Raw genomic sequence first — 19336 nt, 5'->3', positions numbered from 1 at the left:
TAGGACATGGATCTGTAGGAGCTTCAAGGACAGACTAAGAATCATTTCCCAGTCTGGGCTGGTGACACCTCTACACTGCTAAATACTCCAATGTCTCTACACTGCTAAATACTCCAATGTCCTTCCCACATTTCACTTTGCATTGCACTCAACATGCCTCTATTATAAAACAGCACAGTAAGATAGTTCAATCAAATAAAACAAATCGCTACTGCAGCTTAGACTTCAACTAAACTATTCATATTCTGACAAAAAAGGAATCTTGCTCCAAACAAGCATTTCCCTCTGTGTTTCTTGTTTGACAGTCCTCCTTCCACCCAGACAAGGTTAAACAGCTCCTATTAACCGGTCATTATCTTGTCAGGAAGAGAGGAGAGGCAGGCAGGAGTCAGAGGCTGGGTTAACACAGGCCAGGGCTGAGGGCTGGTAGCTAAGGGGCACAGCTTTGATTCCCCAGCTGCGATAGAGCATTTCCTCAGCACGGACTCAACAACACTCCAGGGATTGCTAATACAGAGAGCTCAATTTGTCCCTTGCTCAGGGCCATGCACAGACCTTCCAGGGGGCAGATGGTCAAAATATTAATGACTGGCGAACTTGACAGTCAGTTCCGAATATAAAACAAAATATTTATAAAGATAATATATTTATTATATGGCAACTTCTATGACGTAGGTGTGGCCATATGTGAAACTGTCCATTGGAGAGTTGTATGAAAATATACTAGCATGCCTTTTAACAGAACATTTTAGTGTCTAGACTCAGTCTCTCCTTTGCTCAGAACTCACCTACAACTATCGTTAGTGTGGTTAAGTATAGACTGGTTGGCTGACAACTAGAGCCAGGACAATAGTAGTATTGCAATACTCCTTAGTATCATGGCAAGGAAACAAAAACGTAACTTCTTTAGGAAAACCGCCCTAATGTTGGAAACAAACATTATGCTGTCATCCAGAGTCACTTTATTTTCCAAGCTACAGTGCACAAATATATGGATTCATTTTTGCCTTGAGAAAGAAAAAAAAGAATTTATTTATTTATTTATTTTATACAAAACAACAGTCTTGAATGATGCAGAGGTTGTTGATTTTGCTCACCACAAGTCTGTCCATCCAGAATCACAACAACACACGGCCTTCTGCCCCATTGAAGTGCATGCATTGTTTTCGTGAAGTTGTCAGAAGGGACAAAACCAGTGTGTGTGTGTATGTATGTATGTATGTATGTATGTATGTATGTATGTATGTATGTATGTATGTATGTATGTGTAGATATATATACACACATACATACATACATACATACACACACTGGTTTTGTCCCTTCTGACAACTTCACGAAAACAATGCATGCACTTCAATGGGGCAGAAGGCCGTGTGTTGTTGTGATTCTGGATGGACAGACTTGTGGTGAGCAAAATCAACAACCTCTGCATCATTCAAGACTGTTGTTTTGTGAGCACGTGTTACAATTCACAGTTAGTCATTGTTTTGTAAATGCAGGCTGAAAACTACCCAGGGTCTTGCCTTGGCTCCAAGTTAGAGCAGGTCTGCCAGAGCCATGGCCCAGTGAAACACTGGTGCCGGCCTGAGTAGATGGAAACAGAAACGCCTGAGGCTTTGGGTAAAACACTGAGGTAAATTCTCATTGACCATGAGATGATGCAATGGCACATTTCCAAACAGTAAGGGAGCAGCTTTTCGCTACACCCGCAATAACATCTACTAAACACGTGTATTGAGCCAATAACATTTGATTTGAATATATGCTATACATAGCATTTCCCATCTGAGGCCAACCAGTACTAGAGCTCTGTTCTGTGGTACACTCACTGGTGAGGACATCAAGGCTCTATGTCAACCATCTCACAGCAGGACGGCTGATTTAGGGTCTGTTTTACCTTTTAAATCATAAGGAATGAGATTATATGGATAAGGGTGGACAAGATCCTAGACGCTTTGTGAATATGCCCTGTTCTGTGGTGCACACACTAGCTCAGAGAGCCTGACATCAGATTTAATACTTAACAACCCGTCACTGAAAACCATTCTGCAGATATCAACATGCACTTGTGGTTTTGTACAGATGTCTGGGTTAGGCTATGCTTTACTGCAGTCTTAACTCAAACTTAGAGGTGCAGTCTCCAGGGTACCGAATCTCAAATCTACATGTCTGCATCTCAAATAACACCCTATTCCCTTTAATAGGCAAATAAAAAAAAGGACCTCCTGCTATATATAGCAGATAAATATTGTGCACGTCCCAAATGGCACCCTATTCAGTGCACTAATTTTAACCAGGATCCATAAGGTTCTTGTCTAAAGCAGGGCAGCATATAGGGAATAGGGTGCCAGTTGGGACGCAACCATGGTCTCATCAGCCTGAGCAGTGACATCAATTTCAAAGGGCATAATTATTTATTATTCATTAAAATTACTTTGCAAAGAAAGTAGATTTAAGACCATGCTGGTTTAAGCTTTTTGGTAGTGGTAGGACCTACAGGCTAGCTCTAGCACTGGTTTCTTATTGTATCACTAAAGCACCACATTTCACACAACACAGACCACACTTAACTGGTTGTGGAATGTTGATGGTAGCCTAGCATTGCTCAAACAAACGGCACCAGCCTGAACGGTGCAAGAATAAAGATGTCTGTGCAAGAAGTAAAAAAGACGTGATGTAAAGGGTCTTGAAATGAGTCGATGCATTTTTGCGGAGTGGAGTCGTTCGTACAGTACATCTGAGCCACGGAAAGATGTTTATTTAATGGCCAGACATTCCTCTGAAACAATCCTCTCCCTGTGCTCAGTTTTCCACACACATGCCTTGACATTTCCAAGTGTTCAGTTATGGAGAGCTCTGAACAGGCCAGCCTCCCCACAGAAACGTGCTTCTGAGGACAAGAACACATTTATGGAGCTGGGGAAACAAAAACCAAAGATGGGTTCCATCCCAAATGCCATCCTATTCCCTATACATATTGTACTACTTTTGACCAGGGCCCATAGGACGATAGTCAAAAGAAGTGCAATATATAGGGAATAGGGTGCCATTGGAACACAGTCATGGAGCTGGGGAACAAAACCAGAGATGGAGAATGAAACAGATCAAATTTGATTCAATTTATTTTATCATTAAAATGAGCCTGCATAGTACTCTTAGTGTGGCGCAGCCTTCTAACATTATGGAGGATTACACACAAAGACCAGAGGCTTGTTTCAAATGTGGTCTTCAACATACATGTTCATGAGGGTCCTATGCTGCAACAAGCCAAAATGACACCTGGTTTAATTAGAGTAAACTGGCTCAATGTTACCACAGATACAAGTAGAGTCCAACTGTGTGCATTGTTCATAAGAATGGTCTCATTGATATGATATTTAACCAAGTTTCTGGTGAATTATGGAAAAACTGTTAATCCCAAATGGCACCCTGTTCCCTACATATTGCACTACTTTTAACCAGAGCCTAATGGGTATAGGGTACCATTTGGGACACAACCTGTATGCTGCTGCTATCCAGTTATACGTGGCTACCTCAGAAGAAATAACTGTTCCAGAACAATTGGAATATTCATGAGGCATAAACCACAATGATCCTCTATTAACAAACTCAAACTAAGGTTACATTTCTTATAACCTCAAAATGGAGACTTCTGTCAGCAAGGAGACCGGCTCCAACACCAGTGGCCAGTCGTAGATATTGATAAAGAAATAAGAACACTAGAAAAAACACCACTGCTTATGCTTCGATTTGAAATTTGATTTGATTCGATTTGATTTGAAGGAGACCAAATAACCCTGCAGGGAAGCCAAATTTGGGAGTTTCTTCAATGGCCATATTCTGCTTGCCAGAACAGGCCAAACAGACCACCAGCTTCAGGAACACGCCCATGACTTACCACAAACACACTTCTGTGGAGGCAACCCGAAGAACCTTATTTATAAATCAACTCAGGTCTGCGCATCTGAGGCTGTGCACCCAACCACGTATAAGAAAGTTCTGCAGGCTGACAAAGGTGGACAAAGACATGCAATAAACTCAGGGCAAAGCAGGGAGCGGATATCATAAAAGCTAAAGAAAAAAATATTAAAAGCTGTCTCACCCAGTCATGACCAGTTTATATGCAGGCACTTCCTCAGTTTATGGAAAAGACCTAAAGCTAGAGCTTCTCAGCAGATGCAAAAATGAGACTTCAAACCAAAAACTAGGCCTATATCCCATCAAGACCTCATCAAAGCCTCGTAAAGTGTTGTGTCCCGTAGTGGTGGCTAGTGAGGGGAGGAAGGCTCATAGTAACAGCTGGAATGTAATGAATGCACCGGTATCGAACTCTTGGAAAATGGGAAAAGTATCCCATTTATTCTCTTCCAGCCATTACCATGAGCCAAAGATCAAATTTTAAATGTGCCACCGGCCACCTCTGGTGTCCCGTCAGCTAGACATAGGCACACATGAAAAAATATGTCACTCATTGGCCTGTTTTCTCATGGGAGCATGGAGCATATGTAGCTATGCAACTAGGCTTGATTCACATAAGGCGGCCATGGATGTTGCTAGTTCTGAGCAATACGGTCTAACTATAATTTCACAAAATGTTACACATTTGACGATATTTTAGGTGTTTTAATAAAAGTTCTAAATATGTTTTATGAGTAGTGTATGACCTTAGGGTTGCAACACATACATTGTGTTTTTTGGGGGCTTTCATTCTGATTGATTGAACAGTATAAAACAAACTTGGAATATAGTGGGCACTTTGAATAGAGTTGTTTGACATGTCAATGGATGGAAAAAAATGGGGACAGGGCAGGAACCAAAGTGTTGGTCAGTGTTTCCCAGTGGACCCTAATTAGATGTTAGATTAAATGTTCTCTTACTTGTGCTGCAGTCCAAACACATTACCCCCTCAGCCCTTAAGCTAGCCACTTTCCCTCCGGGGAGGGGGGGGGGGGATCCCTGTCGAAACCGGATGCAGTTTGATTGCCATCTTAAGTGGAGGTCAAATTTACTAACGTTGCCCCATCGACCCTTGATTTAGCATGAGGGAGCGAGTGAACACCTTTGGTAACTTACGGGGTTGATATGACCCACAATTCAATGCAAACTGTATGTCAAACTCTGGTGGCCGCGAAGTGTCAACAAGGCTGCATTTTCAGCATGTCAGAAAAATAGCTAGCTTGCTAAAAAAAATATATATATTTTACCGTTGGAAAATAGTCTTAATGTTTTAGTGAGGAGCCAATAAAACTTAGCTAGATAAACATATTTTGGAGATTCCGGAAATGTATTGGAATAAAAACACGTAAACTATAAAACTAGCTAGCTAGCTATGTGTAACTGTAGCTAGCTACCTGACAGGAGTGCTAGATATGTTAGCTTACTAGGTACATTAATAGCTTTATGTTGGTTGTTTTAAGCTCAACTGCAAGATTTCCACCAAGGACATCGCCTCTCCGATCATCATTCCCCCTCGCTTGGGCAAGGGGCATTTAAGGTACACCTGGATGTGACAATATAAAATGATATTCAAGGTGTGAGTGTTCAGGAGGCTGTCTGCTTTGAGTTTGAAACGCGGCCTTGAAGTAGTTAAAATATTCATGCATCACCTATTCCTTTATGATTTAGAATATGCCATTGCACACAAAAAAAAAACTAATTCTGATCTAGGCTTACAGCAGCACTGGTATCAGGCTGTATTAGCTAGCGACGTTTTCTCTGACTAAGAACATTTACCTAGCTAGCTTGCCAGCTAACTCGCGATTAGCATTAGTGGCTAACACAATTTATTTTAGCCACAACATGCTAAATGTTTGCAGATGTAACAGTTGTTAAAGTACTATGTGAATTTCACCAGGTTCATATATTAATATGTCAAGTATTGATTTGTTATTATGCATGCCTGCATCCTGGGAGAAGGGGAGTGTGTACTTACGTTTTGCCCTGCGTGCTCGTGCTCGTGCTCAAATCATTTTGATGCACTGAGGTAGGCACGCTTTTTCTGTCTTCAGAAAAGTTTGATTCTTTTAAGTACAAAGTCATACACAGTGTTTTGTTCATGAATAATGATGTATATTTAGATGTTACTCATAAGACGGTGGTATTGTTAAGATGCACTTGTAATTGTACTTTTTAGGATGATATCAACATTCTGAATTCAACATGCGGTTAATAGCTAGCTAAGGTATTAGCAGGCTATTGTATGTGTGAACGATGGCTAGCTCCTGGAATGATCCCAGTCCCTCCTATTGTGCATCTGTTGTAGAAAGAGGCGACAATTCTCAGAACAGATGTGCTCTACAAATGTTTTGTTTCCTTTTGGATGCAGGTATGTGGTTTTATCTATGTAAAATATGTTATGTATAATAAGGAGAGAGTGTATTAATTTTTGTATTAGAAAATCATTTTGATGCACTGAGAGAGAAAGAGGCGACGATTCTCAGAACATATGTGCTCTACAAATGTTTTGTTTCCTTTTGGATGCAGGATGCAGAAAGTGAGTTCTGCTTTATTACAACTACCTGATCTCCAAAGTCCACGTCTATAGTCTCAATCAACCACACACAACGCAATGTTACAGCGGTGCAGTATAGCACCGGTTACACAGACAGTAAGATCGTGTTATTAATATAAATCCACAAGATTTCTATAAAGAAACAGCATAGTTGTCACCAACATCTTGTTGCATCTGCAACATTGACCATGCAGACTCCAAGTGGTTGTGACTCGTGGTAGAGCCCAAAAACTGCTCTCTGAGTGACAGTGGGCGGGGCTGTGTGGAAGGAGAGAGACGACAAGCAGCAAACGGAGTAAACAATTATTTTTTTAACTGACATTACACGCGGCGGAGTGGCATAAAATTTTACAAACACTGAAATACTGCTATACAAGGCCAAGTAAAAACCCAAACCTGTCCATGCATCAATATATAGTGAAATACAGTAGATGTAGGAAACACTCAACTGACTGGATCTTTGCCAGGGTGCAAGTAATCTGTTTGCATAGCACTCTGTAAACCACTTAAGCACTCCATGTCATGAAGTGTTATGATTTAACTTCCCGTTAACTCGGTTCCATGAGGCCACTAGTGCTGCCCTTAGAGATGCCATCCCATGGAGTAGAGCTACGTATCCCTACTACTGTGTCACTTCCTGTAACATGCAGTTAGAAATTGTTTAAAATCAGGGCCTGTATTCATAAATCGTCTCAGTGTGCTGATCTAGGATGAGATTTGCATTTTAAATCATAATGAATAAGAATGGAAACATGATCCTAGCTCAGCACTCCAGATGTTTTATGATTTTGGCTGCACCAGAACACATTTATTCAAAGTAGTCAACTCCCAACAACTGCTCTCGGGGCGCTGATGACATGGGTGTCAATTAAGTGAGGCCCCCACACCTCTCTGATTCAGAGGGGTTGGGTTAAAGCTGCAAGACACATTTCTGTTGAATGCATTCAGATGTGCAACTGACTAGGTATCCCCTTCATTAAGATGTCAACGCTGGAAACTCAAATCTGACGGCTTATGCAAGGCCGTTACATGCAGCTGGGAAACGGTGTAAATCAGTATGGATGCAAAAACCCAAAAGGGCTCTGGTCAAAAGCAGTGCACTAGATAGTAAATGTGGTGCCATTTGGGATTCAGCCAGGGTCCCAATCATTGCCCAGGGATCATCACACATGATCAAATTAGCTTTTAATCCAGCATTGGAGCACGAAGCCAAACCACTGTCTCACACGGCCCTGTGACAGGATCAAACACTGTTCAGCAGCAAAAAGTGCAATATTATAGCCTGGTTACCAGTGTTAGTGCTATCATGCCACTCCTTGCATGTTTGTTTGGCATGGCAAATAGCATGATAACAAACAGACTGGTACCAAGGCTAGCAACATTCTATGGACTCATTCTATGATTACATTCTGCGTGTACTGTAGGAAGTGAAGACCATAGTGTCTATTGTATTCAGATAGTCCTTTCGAACATAACAAGAAAATGGACAAGTCCATAACTGAGCCATTTCCTTGGAAAGTCTTGTTTGAGTGGTGATTAGAATGACCGCATAGACTCTGCTCACAAGAACTTTTAAGTGGTGCTGAGCAGTAGCTCGCACGTGTGATGCACTGCACCATACTAATGACCATAGCATCAACACTTTCTTCTCACATGCCCATCCTGAGGCATTGCAGATCAGATCAAAGGCAGTTTCACATTAATCAAAATAGTAATTTGTGTAATGAAATAAAATTAAATATACCTGGGCAAGACCATCACTTTTGGTGGTTGAAATAATTACCCTGTCATCAGTTTAACTAAAAATAAATCAGAATTGAGGTCCCCATTGTAAATACCAAGTAGGCCTATGTATGTGTCATCACAAAACATTCCAAGTTGTTTTCCTCAGGGTCCTTAATCCATCCTTTTCTATCTGAACTTAAGTAACCAGAATTGTCAGCAATTAACACCAGCAATCACTCAGATGAATGGTCAGAGCACCTTTCCTGTACCTTATCTGGATATTGGGAACAAATATCATATTATTCGAATACTGAAATGCTTTCCCGAAAAGAGAATGGTGTTGACAGAATGCCATTGAGAAGACCACTTAGGCCTACATGCTTTTCTTGAACAAGATCCACGTGGTGTTCAGATGGAATATTACATTTCCATTTTAGTCATTTAGCAGATGCTCTTATCAAGAGCAATTATTATTAAGTGCCTTGCTCAAGGGCACATTGACAAGTTCTTTTTTAACCTAGTCTGCTCAGGGATTTAAACCAGCAACCTTTTTATTAATCACAAAACATTCCAAGTTGTCCTTTCCATTCCAATCCTTTTCTATCTGAACTTAAGTATCCAGAATTTTCAGTAACACCAACAATTCATATCCAACAGCAATCACTCAGATGAATATGCAGCAAAGTGGCCTGGCTGCTAGCTGCTGTGAGCTCTGGAGCTTGGCCACCTGAGGTCCCAGGGGAGGACGTCATTCATCCTTTAACACCCGTTACAGACAATGAAAAAGAAACGCGGTCAACAAGTGGTTGGAGCGCTTTTCCTGTACTTTAATACTAAGCCTACATGTCACATCAGGATTTTTTAAATGTATTTAACTAGGCAAGTCAGTTAAGAACAAATTTACAATGGCGGCCTACCAAAAGACCTCCTGCGGGGGCTGGGACAACACTACATAAAGAGAGACCTAAGACAACAACATAGCAAGGCAGCAACACATGACACAGCATGGTAGCAACATGGTAGCAGCACAAAACATGGTACAAACATTATTGGGCACAGACAAGAGCACAAAGGGAAAGAAGGTAGAGACAACAATACATCATGGAAAGCAGCCACAACTGTCAGTAATAGTGTCCATGATTGAGTCTTTGAGATGAAACTGTCCAGTTTGAGTGTGTGTTGCAGCTCGTTCTAGTCACTAGCTGCAGCGAACTGAAAAGACGAGCAACCTAGGGATGTGTGTGCTTTGGGGACCTTTAACAGAATGTGACTGGTAGAACATGTGTTGTATGTGGAGGATGAGTGCTGCAGTATATATCTCAGATAGGGGGGAGTGAGGCCTAAAAGGGTTTTATAAATATGCATCAACCATTGGATCTAGCATGGGTAGGATGGTCATCTGAATCAGGGTAGGATTGGCAGCTGGAGTGAAAGAGGAGCGATTTACGATAGAGGAAACCAAGTCTAGATTTAACTTTAGACTGCAGCTTTGATATGTATTGAGAGAATGACAGTGTACCGTCTAGCCATACTCCCAAGTACTTGTATGAAGTGACTACCTCAAGCTCTAAACCATCAGAAGTAGTTAGTCACACCTGTGGGGAGAGGGGCATTCTTCTTACAAAACCACATTACCTTTGTTTTGGAGGTATTCAGAACAAGGGTAGAGAGAGCTTGTTGGACACCAAGAAAGCTTTGTGGTAGAGCATTTAACACAAAATCCGGGAGGGGCCAGCTAAGTATGAGACTGTATCATCTGCATATAAATGAATGAGAGAGCTTCTTACCGCCTGAGCCATGTTGTTGATGTAAATTGAGAAGAGCGTGGGGCCTAAGATTGAGCCTTGGGGCACTCCCCTGGCGACAGGCAGTGGCTGAGACAGCAGATTTTCTGACTTAATACACTGCACTCTGAGGTAGTTAGCAAACCAGGCCAAAGACACCAATACTCCTTAGCCGACCCACAAGAATGGAATGGTCTACCGTATCACAAGCTTTGGCCAAGTCAATAAAAATAGCAGCACAACATTGCTTAGAATCAAGGTCAAGGGTGTCATCATTGAGGACCTTTAAGGTTGCAGTGACATTCATTCACTACCCTGCTTTTACTCTCCTGAAGTTGCTGGTATAGGCTACAGAGGAGTAGCCTATACCAGCAAGCTCCACAGCTCATTACTGGTGGTGCGTTAAGACTATCAGAAATACTATCAGATCCCCAAATGGGCACATTTATATGCCTACACATGTGCACAGGCCGGTAGCCAAAGCTTATAGGCCTACTTCTAGGCGTAATCAGGTGTCCTTACTCAAAATTGACAGGAGCGTCCAAACAAAAGACAATTACTAAATTAACAAAACTCGTAAATGGAATTACTTTTTTAAATAAACAAACTTGTTTCTCACAAGTGTAGCATAGTTTGTGCGACCTGCAAACAATGTGTCCACTCCGACAATGAGAACGGTAAAGACAGGAATAATAGACTGCATTAACAGAAATTACAGTAACCAAAAAAACATTGTAGATTTGAAATAATTGGAATTAATGGTAAATGTACTACTGGTTATATATGTAAATGGGGAATTGATAGACTAACAAGCAAACAAACAATTCACAATTAATTATGAACAAAGAATGTGCCCAAATTGGAGGGAGAAAGAGCATTCTGGAGAGACGTGCATTGTGAATCTTATCCATTGTGGCAGCTGTGGGCATGGCTTAGTTCACTGAGATGGGCGTGAAAAACACAGGTGTCTTGTGTGTGTGTGTATATATATATATCATGTTGTGTTGCTGCCATGCTATGTTGTCTTAGGTCTCTCTTTATGTAGTGTTGTCTCTTGTGGTATGTGTTTTGTCCTATTCATTCATTTATTTATTATTTTATTTAAAAAAAAAATATATATATATATATATATACACAGCTAAAAAAAATAAAGGGGAACACTTAAACAACACAATGTAACTCCAAGTCAATCACACTTCTGTGAAATCAAACTGTCCACTTAGGAAGCAACACTGATTGACAATACATTTCAAATGCTGTTGTGCAAATGGAATAGACAACAGGTGGAAATTATAGGCATTTAGCAAGACACCCCCAATAAAGGAGTGGTTCTGCAGGTGGGGACCACAGACCACTTCTCAGTTCCTATGCTTCCTGTATGATGTTTTGGTGACTTTTGAATGCTGGCGGTGCTTTCACTCTAGTGGTAGCATGAGACGGAGTCTAAAACCCACACAAGTGGCTCAGGTAATGCAGCTCATCCAGGATGGCACATCAATGCGAGATGTGGCAAGAAGGTTTGCTGTGTCTGTCAGCATAGTGTCCAGAGCATGGAGGCACTACCAGGTGACAAGCCAGTACATCATGAGACGTGGAGGAGGCCGTAGGAGGGCAACAACCCAGCAGCAGGACAGCTACCTCTGCCTTCGTGCAAGGAGGAGCACTGACAGAGCCCTGCAAAATGACCTCCAGCAGGCCACAAATGTGCATGTGTCTGCTCAAACGGTCAGAAACAGACTCCATGGGGGTGGTAGGAGGGTCCGACGTCCACAGGTGGGGGTTGTGCTTACAGCCCAACACCGTGCAGGACGTTTGGCATTTGCCAGAGAACACCAAGATTGGCAAATTCGCCACTGGCGCCCTGTGCTCTTCACAGATGAAAGCAGGTTCACACTGAGCACATGTGACAGTCTGGTGACGCCGTGGAGAATGTTCTGCTGTCTGCAACATCCTCCAGCATGACCGGTTTGGAAGTGGGTCAGTCGTGGTGTGGGGTGGCTTTTCTTTGGGGGGGCCGCACAGCCCTCCATGTGCTTGCCAGAGGTAGCCTGACTGCCATTAGGTACCGAGATGAGATCCTCAGACCCCTTGTGAGACCATATGCTGGTGTGGTTGGCCCTGGGTTCCTCCTACTGCAAGACAATGCTAGACCTCATGTGGCTGGAGTGTGTCAGCAGTTCCTGCAAGAGGAAGGCATTGATGCTATGGACTGGCCCGCCCGTTCCCCAGACCTGAATCCAATTGAGCACATCTGGGACATCATGTCTCGCTCCATCCACCAACGCCACGTTGCACCACAGACTGTCCAGGAGTTGGCGGATGCTTTAGTCCAGGTCTGGGAGGAGATCCCTCAGGAGACCATCCGCCACCTCATCAGGAGCATGCTCTAAAATTCATTTTTTTAAATGCCAGGGTGGGGGAGCAACGAGAGCAGCAATACCTAGCAAACGACTTTAGTGGGTTTCTTTGTTTTAAAGTTATGTTGTGGGTGAGAAGTTCACAAGAAGCTCTGGGTATTTAGATCAAAGCTCATTGCATACATAAGGAGTTTCATTTCGAGCCTAATTTCCACCTAGAAGCAGTGGCGTGTATTCATGGGGGAAGCCAGGCATTGCCCCAAAAATGTACCAATAAATTAAAATAAAATATTTTCTCTCCGAGTTTCATAGTGTTCCTTCATTTCGCATGAGGCTGAATGTATCTCACCAGAGAAAGCATCAGAGCGAGCGAAACAGCACCCCTTCGTTTTTGTGATGAAACTAAAGGTGTAGTTCTTTAGTGCCACTTCTTATGGTCTCAGCCTTAAGCATATATATCAATGGCAAGGTATATAAACCCATCAGTTTAAAAATGAATTCAGTAAATGTCAACCTAGAGAGTCAGGCAAATAAAAGCAATTTTCTAAACAATATTTTGGTTTGTTGCTAGCTAGTTTGCTAGCCAGTTCAAGTAATGGCCGGAGTACAGTCGTGTCCAAAAGATGAGAATGACACAAATATTAATTTTCACAAAGTCTGCTGCCTCAGTTTGTATGATGGCAATTTGCATATACTCCAGAATGTTATGAAGAATGATCAGAGGAATTGCAATTAATTGCAAAGTCCCTCTTTGCCATGCAAATAAACTGAATCCACAAAAAGCATTCCACTGCAAAAGGACTAGCTGACATGATTCTCTCGTTAACACAGGTGTGAGTGTTGACGAGGACAAGGCTGGAGATCACTCAGTCATGCTGATTGAGTTCGAATAACAGACTGGAAGCTTCAAAAAGGAGGGTGGTGCTTGGAATCATTGTTCTTCCTCTGTCAATCATGGTTACTGGCAAGAAAACACGTGCCGTCATCATTGCTTTGCACAAAAAGGGCTTCACGGGCAAGGATATTGCTGCCAGTAAGATTGTACCTAAATCAACCATTTATCGGATCATCAAGAACTTCAAGGAGAGCGGTTCAATTGTTGTGAAGGCTTCAAGGGTGCCCAAGAAAGTCCAGCAAGCGCCTGGACCGTCTCCTAAAGTTGATTCAGCTGCGGGATCGGGGCACCACCATTACAGAGCTTGCTCAGGAATGGCAGCAGGCAGGTGTGAGTGAATCTGAAAGCACAGTGAGGCAAAGACTTTTGGAGGATGGCCTGGTGTCAAGAAGGGCAGCAAAGAAGCCACTTCTCTCCAGGAAAAACATCAGGGACAGACTGATATTCTGCTAAATGTAGGTACAGGGATTGGACTGCTGAGGACTGGGGTAAAAGTCATTTTGTCTGATGAATCCCCTTTCCGATTGTTTGGGGCATCCGGAAAAAAGTTTATCCGGAGAAGACAAGGTGAGCGCTATCATCAGTCCTGTGTCATGCCAACAGTAAAGAATCCTGAGACCATTCATGTGTGGGGTTGCTTTTCAGCCAAGGGAGTTTGGCTCACTCACAATTTGGCCTAAGAATACAGACATGAATTAAGAATGGTACCAACACATCCTCCGAGAGCAACTTCACCCAACCATCCAGGAACAGTTTGGTGATGAACAATACCTTTTCCAGCATGATGGAGCACCTTGCCATGCGGCAAAAGTGATAACTAAGTGGCTCGGGGAACAAAACATCAATATTTTGGGTCCATGGCCAGGAAACTCCCCAGACCTTAATCCCACTTGTGGTCAATCCCCAAGAGGCAAACAAAAACCCACAAATTCTGACAAACTCCAAACATTGATTATGCAAGAATGGGCTGCCATGTGGCCCAGAAGTTAATTGACAGCATGCCAGGGCGGATTGCAGGTCTTAAAAAAGGGCCAACACTGCAAATATTGACTATTTGCATCAACTTCATGTAAATTGTCAATAAAAGCCATTGACACTTGTAATGCTTGTAATTATACTTCAGTATTCCATAGTAACATCTGACAAAATATCTAAAGACCCTGAAGCAGCAAACTTTGTGGAAATTAATGTGTCATTCTCAAAACTTTTGGCCACGACTGTATACCTGACAACGTCTTAAAACGTTGGCTACTTTTGAATTAAATATTATGGGAAAATAAATGTAACTGATGTGAAATGGCTAGCTAGTTAGCGGTGGTGCCCACTAATAGCGTTTCAATCGGTGACGTCACTCGCTCTGAGACCTGAAGTAGTTGTTCCCCTTGCTCCCCTTGCCCTGCAAGGGCCGAAGCTTTTGTGGAGCAAAGGGTAACGATGCTTCATGGGAGGCAGTTGTTGATGTGTGCAGAGGGTCCCTGGTTCGAGCCCGGGTCGGGGCGAGGGCACAGACTGAAGTAAAACTGTTACATAAACCCACAACATCATTATTTACAAGGCAATATCGAGCTTACAGAAAATAGCTTAACGCCACTGCGTGACCAAATAAAAGTAGGTCATTCTATCTGAGAATTTTAGACCTCCTGCGTCATTGGTCTAGTTGCTGTGGCAGTCCGGTAACCACGATAATGGAAACGTAAACTTTTTTCCATGTCTGTGTGACAAGGAAACTGACAGTTGAAGTGACAATCTAGACATTCCCCAGGAGTATAAATGAAACATTTTGACCAGCGACACATCGCATTCTAATTGCCTACAGACAGACCAAGTATAAACTGGCCATTACAGGTTATAGAACATCACAACACAGGTGGCAATATGGCTTAGTTTTTCTGGCATGGCTTCCCCAGTGATTCTACCCATGCACCACTACTGCTTAGAAGACCAATTCACTCTCAGCTTGAGAATATTCAGTATTTCCACACTTCTCTTTCTTCCATGATAGAAGTCTGTTACAATTATCATCAGTTACATTCTAATTGCATTAGAAAGTCAGCTTGGAAAAAACCAATGACCACATAATTTCTATCAGAGGGCAAAGAAAAACTTCCACCAAAGTGTAAACTATACTGACAGCACACAGCCAAACACTCAAAGTATATGCAGGATTGTATTGATATAGATAAGGCTAAGTGTAAGTCCCCCAGATATGCTCCACCAGTCTGCCTCCCAGTCACAGCCTCACGATAGAAATAGGTCCATTCTTCTCCAGCGCTTCACTGTCAGACATCATTGAATTATTGAAAGGACATGCACTCACTGCACCATGTCATCTGGGTTACTAACATTGAAACAAATCAGACTGCTCCGCCACACAACGCTGTGCCATGCATGATTTAATCATAGAATCCTCATGTTCCTGGATCCTACATACATGTCTAGATCTAATATCAATGTAATCAAGTTTGTTGTCAATGACCTTTAAATATAAAAAAAATAAAGTTACATATTATCTTTTTGGGAGACCCAAACAATTTCACAGAAATGTGAGTTTCAAGTCTGTCATTTACATTCAAAGCAGGTCTAAGAAGCGGTAGATCTGTTCTGTGTGTGCCGATTTTATGCTTCCTTAAGTTTTGTTCTTGTATCTTTTACTTTCAGTTTTGTACACCAGCTTCAAACGGCTGAAAATACAATCGTTTTGTTATGGAAAAGCTATTTCAAAGCAGTATAAATGGTTCAATGACTACACTATATATATGTGCTTGCTTTGTCACAAACTGATATTAGGCAAATTATTCGCATTTTAGCAACCAGGAAATGAAGGATCGATTTCTGCATAGTGCAGCTTTATAGGTTGCAATATGGTCTGCACCCACATACAAAAACAGTTTATGCGTGTCTCCTGTATGAGGGAAATTAGCATTCTGGTGAAGTGAATCAAATAACCAGCTACTGTATCAACTTTGCATCTCCAAAACTGAGTAATCAAATTATCTAGTTCTCAGCTGTCCAGGCATGCCAGTACAACCATCATATGCTAAGAAATTGCACAATATCATTATAGTCAGCTGAACCATTTATCCTGACATGGAAGTTTATCTTCAAACAAATATCAATGAAGGTTTGTTCTCCTGTCCTCAGTCGACTCTTAAAAATGCAGGGCACATGCTGTTTCCCTCTTTCCTCAAGGGCAAATTGCTCTCAGGAAGCATGTGGCTCAAGAAAGATTCTTCCCCACTTCCAGTTCAAACAATTGAGACAGAATGGAAACAAACCATGTTGGGAAACATTCTACCATGCATCATTCTAGAAGTTTGATTTTAATTTGGGATGTGAGAAGTGAGATAGACTCTCGAGATACAATCTTTGTTTGAAGCCCTCTTCCTCGATTGATACTAGCCTAGCTGGGTATAATTTTAAATGGTATTTCTATCAGAAAAAAGGGCATCACTGAGTTTTTTTTTTTTTAAACACACATTGGTCAAGCTAAGCAATTATTTTTTTAGGTGCATTTCACAACCTGTTAGTTGCATAATCCTAACAGGATGGAACCTAACAGGGTGGAAATCTGGAGCCTAAATTAGACAGCTCTGTGAGTGTGAAAGATTGAGCTAGCATAACGGTGAACACTTGAATCGGATTTTAACTTCTATCAAACATTTTGAAATTTGGTTAATTTTCTCAATAATTTAGCCTAACAGAGTGGACATTTATGAGTGTGAGACTGACATGGGACATTAAATGTATTCATATTTCTCGTGGAAGTGGATGAATAACACCGACGGACATGGCATAAAACGCCTATATCCACTGAGGAGAAGAAGAAAAGTGTTAAAGATGCATATAATTCCATTTCAAGGTCCATATTTTTGTTTTTAAAGGTAAAATAATAAATGGTTTTATATTTAAAGCATTTTGGAATCTACATTTTACACTAAATAAGTGATATTTCCTGGGAACAGAAATGGCACCCCATATTTAGGAATGACCCAGCTAGCAAGCTAGCCACCGCTTCTTAGCTAGCTAGCTATGCCAGCAACATAATAGGCTAATTAGCTAGGGGTAACAAAGTCAAGAGAAACTCGGGTGCCAGTGAAAATGTAGTATAGACATCTTGGTAGCATAATAATAATAATAATAATAATAAAAAGGTACAATCGGCATGACATCGATAGGAAATTTTACGCTTTTTAAAAATTACATGTGTTAATTAAGTTAGGCAGTATCCCCATTTCAAAAACAATGCCATCCTGCAGCTTGCTGATGCTAACTAGCTAGCTATAAAAGTCAGCTAACTAGCAAGCATCCAGCTAGCAGCTTCCAAGGAACCAAATCTCGAATTGGTAGATATCATTATCCCTTTACTTCTAGAACTAAATAGGTTTGCATATTATATCCTAGTTAGTTAACTTCTTAAGTTAGCGTTATGTGCCATCTTTCCATGCACTTCAGTTGGGAAAGGGTGAAATCCCAAATGAAGTTTTCGTGGATTTACACAAGACTTTGCCAACTATGGTGATGTATCAACTCAGCCTAACATGCATTGTTTGTTTTAGTCATCAGGATAAAACGAAAGGCATGTTGAATAATTGTCATTTTAGCTCATCTCTTACAAATTTGCGCCATATTTGCGCGAGCCTCAAGTCCAGTCCAGGCATTGCAACATTGTTTCCAGATCCAATGCTGTGAATGGAACATTGGAAACAAACAGGCCATACAAAGTAAACGCGACTTACCTTTGCAATTGCTTTTTTGTATCTCATGACGGCTTGCTGGATGAGAATATGGATTTTGATATTTCCATCTCCGCACGGTACCACCACCCTAGTCCTTCCAAAACACACAGTCACTTTCATAGTTTAATATCCGATAGATCTTGCCCAGATTCGGAGGAAAACCGAGGATAAATTATCCCTTTGAAAGTCAGCCGAAACATGAATTATCTTTGGTTATTGAATCTTGTATCCTTAAAAAGAGATGAGACCAAAATATCTTTCACATTTTATCCAGGGACGACATTGTTAGCTGTGTGTTTCTGACCACCTGTTTAGTCCTTCTCCTTCTGTTTCCACGTTCCCAGACTAGTGCAGGGAGCAACAGCTCCATCAGGATTCGATTGGGGAACGGCCTCCACACGCCGGTCAAGACTGGAACTGTCGAAGGTGGTATATGGCGCGCGCGAGCAATTGCACCCATGTGTGCGTGAACAATTGGGTGATTTCGAAAAATATCTGAGATCTTGACAATATTTTGTAATGAAAAAAATATTTCCTGCAAAGGAACCTCTTTAACATGCAATATTATTGAATCATATCCCTACAAATGGCACACTACTCCCAGTCCTTAAACAGTAAACTAGGCCTACTTTAGAGGTAAACATGTCACAGGAATCCTCCAGGAGATCAATCTGCTCTTCTATCAACTATTTATTTCTGATACATGTGTATGTGCGTTCTGCATATTGAATATATATTCAAACGCAATAAACACGTGTAGGCCTATTTTGATGAATACAACTTAAACAAAGATATCTAGCACTTAGGAATATAGTTATTTTTTGTTTTATTGCATAACAGAAATCTCAAGGACACAAAACCTTGATCTCCACCTGCCTGGTGCTATTTTGGTGCTTTGTTCTAGTGTCCTAACCTAAAACTGAAACCAAGTCCCAATGACAACCAGAGCGAATCCACTGTGAAGCTTGTGGAACAGCTGCCTTGACTTGGCACATGGCTAGTTCCACAGAACATGTCTCTATGCGTGTGAGGAGCCTGCTCTCACCATGACTGTGTACCAAATGGGACCTTTTTCCCATAGGGTCCTGGTCAAAAGTAGTGCACTATAAAGAGATTAGGTTGCCATTTGGGATGTAAGCCATATTAACTTTTTATATGGGCCTGTGCTCCATGAACAGTGCTGTCCCAAAAGTGTGGGCTCATGGGTGAGTCACACATGTTCTAAGGCAGAAAACCAAAGTTACTGAATACAAGGCCATTTGTCTTCTAACTACAATATGACTTACCTTGACGTGCTTTTTTATATCTTCCTATGCCCCAGGTTA

The 19336-nt window shown here is 41.6% G+C and overlaps 1 protein-coding gene across 5 annotated transcripts in view; it reads right to left on the bottom strand.

Annotated features, from left to right (window-relative positions):
- Positions 1 to 18458, bottom strand: part of LOC109871558 (partitioning defective 3 homolog) — a 217153-nt gene extending 198695 nt beyond the window's left edge. For 3 of the 5 annotated variants that reach the window (XM_031806544.1, XM_031806545.1, XM_031806548.1), the window contains exon 1: positions 18012 to 18457. In XM_031806544.1, coding sequence (XP_031662404.1) covers positions 18012 to 18131 — 120 coding nt within the window. In that variant the 5' untranslated portion in view covers positions 18132 to 18457. Of the gene's footprint in view, positions 1 to 18011 lie in introns of all 5 variants that reach the window. The other 2 variants (XM_031806547.1, XM_031806546.1) reach the window with 1 other exon arrangement.
- Between the last annotated feature and the right edge of the window lie 878 nt (positions 18459 to 19336).

Source organism: Oncorhynchus kisutch, linkage group LG27, assembly GCF_002021735.2.
Source record: "Oncorhynchus kisutch isolate 150728-3 linkage group LG27, Okis_V2, whole genome shotgun sequence".
Classification (NCBI taxonomy): domain Eukaryota; kingdom Metazoa; phylum Chordata; class Actinopteri; order Salmoniformes; family Salmonidae; genus Oncorhynchus; species Oncorhynchus kisutch.
This window is presented reverse-complemented; position numbering and strand designations above follow the sequence as displayed.